Source organism: Hibiscus syriacus, unplaced genomic scaffold, assembly GCF_006381635.1.
Source record: "Hibiscus syriacus cultivar Baekdansim isolate YM2019G1 unplaced genomic scaffold, ASM638163v2 tig00004779_pilon, whole genome shotgun sequence".
Classification (NCBI taxonomy): domain Eukaryota; kingdom Viridiplantae; phylum Streptophyta; class Magnoliopsida; order Malvales; family Malvaceae; genus Hibiscus; species Hibiscus syriacus.
Genome location: NW_024062030.1, coordinates 600,570 through 606,374, shown reverse-complemented (window position 1 = coordinate 606,374; position 5,805 = coordinate 600,570). Strand labels below are relative to the sequence as shown.

Below are 5,805 nucleotides of genomic sequence, written 5' to 3'. Positions count from 1 at the left end.
CAACTGATAATTTGAGAAAATAAATATGAAGATAAAAGAGACACAAAATTTACGTGGAAAACCCCTGAATAATATAGGGTAAAAACCACGGGCAACGGTAGAAGAATTTCACTATGAGAAAATAAGAATTACAACTTCTCTCAATCTACCAAGGAGAAAACAATGATAATTCTCACTTGATAAAAAGGAGAAAACAACTCTCAAGAAACTCTCTAAATTCTCTCTAGTATTGGAAGAAAGCTAGAATGCTTTGGGATGGTTTTGAAGCTAAATGAGCTAGGGTATTTATAGTTGAAGCTTTAAGAACTAATTTGTAAATACCCTAAATTACAATGACTAATTGCATAGTTTTACCATCCACATTTTCAACATTTTAGGTGGAATTGTTTTTCAATCCAAACTTTCGGTGCCTAACAATTTTCTTTCAACAATTTGCACCAAATAGTTTGGCCATTAATTTGGCCACTTATCTTGACTTTTCAACAATCTCTTATTTAACAACAAAGACAAGTTTAGCAATAATTAAGTGAAAATAAACTTTAAGAGCTTCAATAATTCACCTTCCTATAGTTGACACGAATCTGTCCTTTTCCAGTCAAAGGCTTAATGTTTCCCATCCTAATCATAGACTTTCCAAAATCAACCCAGAAAGCATTAGGGTTCAAGCTGTAACTCTTTATGAGTTTATCAGTGGAGCCACCATTGAAAAGTGCTAGATCCGAGGTGAGTAGACCCCTTTGCTTCACCAAGTTTTTGAAGTATGTCGTGTCAAAATGAGCAGCCGTTGAGTCGAAAGGAGCGTATTCGTGTTCCCTCCGGTGCATGGACATGTGTCTCTACGGTCTTTGGTAAAAGCAGGATCAATGTTGGTTGCATTATAGATTCTGTTCCTAAAGATAAAACATTGTGAGAATCCTATGGTGTGACCACCGGAGAGAGCTACGAGATCTCTCTTGTTCAAGCCCTGCTTCTTAAAGTTGTTGATCAAGTCAGGGAGATCCATTGATGCCGATGGAAGCGAGGTGTTTGCTAAATCTATTCTGGCAGTGGTTGAGTCTCTCCTTCCCAAACGAACCTTCCATGTCGGGCCTCCAAGCTACAACCATCGTAGTTTTCATCATTTACAAATCAAACACAGCATTTTTCTATAATTCAATTGATAAATGATTTGGATATTACCGCAACTACCGAATCTCGGGCTGCTACGGCTAAGATATCAGCACAAGAGACCACAGGGCGTCCACAGACTCTATCCACTTCACCCTTAATTTGATCTACAACTTCAAACCCTCTCACAGAGTTCAAATTTCCACGTGCATTTTTCTCGGTAACAAAAGCAGGCGTCGAATACAGAAGAAGTGAACCGTCACAGCCCTGCAATCAATGCAATAATGATTAGTTCTAGATCACAAGGTACGTGCAGCTTAGAAAATACTTGTATGAACTAATATTATGTACAACTCTTTTCTAAAATGAATGAACATACGTTAACGAAGCAGTCGTGGAAGTGCAGACGAAGAAAAGAGGCTCCCATTCTCCGCTCACGGTGGATAGAAGCCTCAATAACTTTCCTGATGGCAGGCAAAGCTTGGGGACAAACTTTGTCATAAAATTTGGGGGACAATGAAAATGCAGTGGTTGCGAGACCCAACCAAAGAAATGCATGAACAAGGAAGTGAGCCATGAGGATGAGGAGTAGGTTTAAATTTGCTTGAAGCTGGGTGGGGTTTGTGTTGTGATTCTTGGGGGTGTAATTTATAGACAGAGACGTGCGTCGGAACTTCATAGAAATGGGAGAAGTGCATGAATTTTGGGTTTTGCAAATCAATGATTGGACTGCAAAAGTTTAACAGCACGAGGCTGCTGCTGCTCCAATCTCCTCTTAAGTATATGATTGGATAAAGAGAGCAATGCATGCATATTTGGTGGTCTGCTCGTACTGCTAATACGATGAAAAGAGTTAATTTATCAACAGTGAAACACTGTGCTAATTAAATTATTACTTTGGACATTGGCAGCTGGTGGCTTCCGTTTCTGTTATTGTATTTCTCTCTCTCTAAATTCACTGCTTTAAACTTTTGTTGACTTCATCTATGAACCACGCTTTTTTGTCTGAATGTAAGTATAATCTTTAGGGTCCGCGCACAGACTGTAATGTTAGCTTTAATAGAAAATAAGGTTATTTGGTATTTTACCGAGATAGTTATATTGATTTATTTAATTCATTTGAATAAAATATAGTATAAATTATAGTGTTTAGTTGGATAATTTAAGATTATATTTTATAAATAAAGTATGAAGTAATGTATCATCCAAAAGAAACCTGTGTGATCCTTTAATCAAAGGGTTGGACAGAAAAATAAATGTTCATTCATCGAGGGAATGAACCTTAGCTTGTTGGTTAATGACATCGATAATGATAAAATCATTTTTAAAACAACAATTTCTTTAAAATACATTAATAAATTCTTATTTTTTAAAAACCTTTTTATTATCATTATTAATTATCTGTTTTGCAGACGTCTTATTTCTTAAATAAATTTGCTTATCTGGATAGGGATTTTGATGAGGTTTGTGTTGTGAGTCCAGCGTTGGCTCGCAATTTATACGTAGGAACTGCATGCAAATAGAACAATTAATTGCATGAATTTGTTATTTTTAAAGTTTAAACACACACGAGGCTGCTAAAAACAAACATTCTAAAGCTACTTGGAGGCTTCATACTTCAGCTTTGGCTGCTGCCGGCTTCATCTTTTCTTTTCCAACACTTTTTCTTCTTTATTTTAATTATCTACAATGAACTATTCATTATATATTTACATGCATTCTTATCTTAAATAAAATTTGCACTTATTTATTTTTAAAAAAGTTACGTCCTTTGCCTGTTCCTTTAGCTTTGCCTTGCCCCTCACCTTGGTTTTTGGACAAGGCTAAATTAACAGTAACAATTAGCAACTGATACGAATGAATATTTATCAATTTGGCATGTTCAATTTTAAAATTTTACCTTCCTCTTTAGAAATGCATTGTCCTCCAATATAAGTAGTTTGCATATTAAGGAATGTGGGATTAGTGTTTGAGGATATAAAATAAAAACTAATTACCATTCTTAAAAACTTATACTAATTATCAGTATGACCTATATGCTATAATTTAAACTATACAGGTTCCAAACTAATAATTTAGTTAAAGTATAGGAGTTAAAAAAACTATTTATTTTCAAATAAACTTTAATAAAAAAAATCATATATTAACCTTTTAAGATAATATTATTGAGATGGATAATGATAAAGTTTCAACTATAAAACAAATATGAAAACAATATTAAAACGAACTTTTATTCTTTGCTTAAGAAACTTGAGATGATTACAATGAATTAAACGAATCAAACAATACAAAAGACACATAATTTGACATTTATTGTATGTGCCTTAATTTTCATAAAATACAACTTAATAAACCAGACACTTTTATAAATTCAATTTATACAATAAAAAGAACAATTCATTGTTGCTGCTTTAATCAATTTGCCTTCCTGCAATCGACACGAATTTGTCCTTGACTTCCGGTTAAAGGTTTAATGTTCCCCATCTTAATCATAGACTTTGCAAAATCATCCCAAAAAGCATCAGGATTCGAGCTGTAAGTCTTTACAAGTTTATCAGTGGATCCACCATTGAAAAGTGCTTGATCCGAGGTGAGTAAACCCCTTTGCTTCACCAGGTTCTTGAAGTACGCAGTGTCGAACTTGGCGGGTGTTGAATCAAAAGGAGCGAGATTAGTGTTACCTCCGGTGCGTGGGCAAGTGGCTCTACGTTGTTTGGCAAAGGCAGGGTCGATATTGGTTGCATTGTATATTCTATTCCTGAAGATGGAACATTGTGACAATCCAATAGTGTGGCCGCCAGAGAGAGCTACAAGATCTCTTTGGTTCAAGCCCTGGTTCTTGAAGTTGTTGATTAATGCAGGGAGATCCATTGAAGCCGATGGAAGCAAGATGTCTGCTAAGGCTCTATTAGCTGTGGTTGAGTCTCTCCTACCCAACCGAACCTTCCATGTCGGACCACCAAGCTGCAACCATTATCATTTACATTTACAAATCAAACACTGCATTTTTCTTTTTTCTATAATTCGATTGATAAAAGATTCGGACTTTACCGCAACTACTGAGTCGCGAGCTGCCACAGCTAATATATCAGCACAAGAGACAGTCGGGCGTCCACAAGCTCTATCCACTTCAGCCTTTATTTGGTCCACAACTTCAAACCCTCTCACAGAATTCAAATTCCCACGTGCATTTTTCTCGGTTTCGAAAGCAGGTGCAGAATCCAGAAGAAGTGAACCATCACATCCCTGCGATACAATACAATACAACGAGTTCAGGATCACATAAAATAAACATAAAAAGGGCGTGAAACGAATCAAGTTACATTAACGAAGCAGTCGTGGAAGTGCAGACGAAGTAAAGAGGCTCCCATCCGCCGCTCGCGGTGGACGGCAGCATCAACTACTTTCTTGATGGCAGGCAAAGCTTGGGGACAAATTTTGTCGTAAAATTTGGGTGATAAGGAAAAGGAAGTGGTTGCAAGAGCCAACAAGAGAAATGCATGAAGAAGGAAGTTAGTGGGGGAAGCCATGAGAAGTACGTAAGTAGGCTTTAGATTTGCTTAATTTTCGATAGCTTCAAGGTTTTGTTGTGATTGCTGGGGTGGTGGGTGTCGATATTTATAGCTAGACAGCTGCACGGGTTTGGAATTGTTCCATATATAACAGCTACCTTTTGTTTACCAGCTCAAAGGAGTTGGTATTCGCCATTCAAACTGGCGACACCCGAGGAACATTCACCCTTGTCTGCTTTCGAACAAAACAAAAACTTTGTCTGCTAATGTTGTTTATGTGACTGCACAAAGATTTCTAGTTATCTAAAGAACTCTAGCTGTTCAAGGTTTCGTGTATTACTTTTATCTCCAGCGGTCTTCTTTGGCCGCTGCGGCCGGCGGTTGGGCGGCAAGCAAAGGTTCACTGGCCTGACCTTGTTCACTATACGTTTTATGGATAAGCTCGTCCTTTATAAATTCAGTTCCTTATTCAACTTTGCTTCCTTTGCTAACCTTACCCGACTATGTTGTTTAGGATTTGACCGCTAAAATGATTCAACATGCACCTAAGACTGTGAAGAGTATATAGAATTGTTATTTGGTATATGATATTAGATTTTTTAATTCAAAATCAAAATAAGAAATCTTATTTTATTTAATCAGATTAACTTAAGAATAGATAGATAATTTAAATAGTCAGATCTAAATTTGATTTTATAAAGTTATTTAAAAAAAAAAAAATCAGATTTAATTTGTGCATGCATCTATCCGTCCAAAATATTTATCATAATAACATTTATATGTAATATATGTTAGGTTTAAGTATTTTGTTTCATTTTCAATTTACTTCTTCTCACCTTTTGTAACATCCCAAAAACCGGCTTAGTAACTAAAACGTAAAATTTGAAACTTTATGATCAATTTCGGAAATTTTAAAATTGAGGGACTTAATTGGAGTATTTTGGTGTTGAATTTAGTAGCGAAGTTTGGAAATTTAAAGGGCATAATAGTCATTTAGCAAGGAAATGAATTTAAAATTCAATTGTGGTGTATTATATATACACTTGAGAATAAGGAAAGAATATCTAAAGTATTCTTCATCCTTCTTCTTCCTCTCAACGTGAGTTCCATAGCTAAGACATTGAACGAAATCAATTTTCGGACGAGTCAGCGAGATAAGAGTTATAAGTGTTGCTTTGACTAGTGA

General features: G+C 35.8%; 2 protein-coding genes across 2 annotated transcripts; both read right to left on the bottom strand.

The window, feature by feature from the left end:
• Nucleotides 1–548: 548 nt before the first annotated feature.
• LOC120197630 (peroxidase 70-like) lies at nt 549–1,684 on the bottom strand. Its single transcript, XM_039199087.1, has 4 exons — nt 1,487–1,684; nt 1,180–1,374; nt 944–1,096; nt 549–836 (listed from the first exon to the last, which is right to left on the bottom strand). The coding sequence occupies exons 1-4, from the start codon at nt 1,682–1,684 to the stop codon at nt 549–551; spliced, it is 834 nt and encodes a 277-aa protein (XP_039055018.1).
• A 1,815-nt stretch (nt 1,685–3,499) lies between these two features.
• LOC120198590 (peroxidase 70-like) lies at nt 3,500–4,671 on the bottom strand. Its single transcript, XM_039199903.1, has 3 exons — nt 4,431–4,671; nt 4,159–4,353; nt 3,500–4,071 (listed from the first exon to the last, which is right to left on the bottom strand). The coding sequence occupies exons 1-3, from the start codon at nt 4,635–4,637 to the stop codon at nt 3,523–3,525; spliced, it is 951 nt and encodes a 316-aa protein (XP_039055834.1). The 5' UTR covers nt 4,638–4,671; the 3' UTR covers nt 3,500–3,522.
• Nucleotides 4,672–5,805: the final 1,134 nt, after the last annotated feature.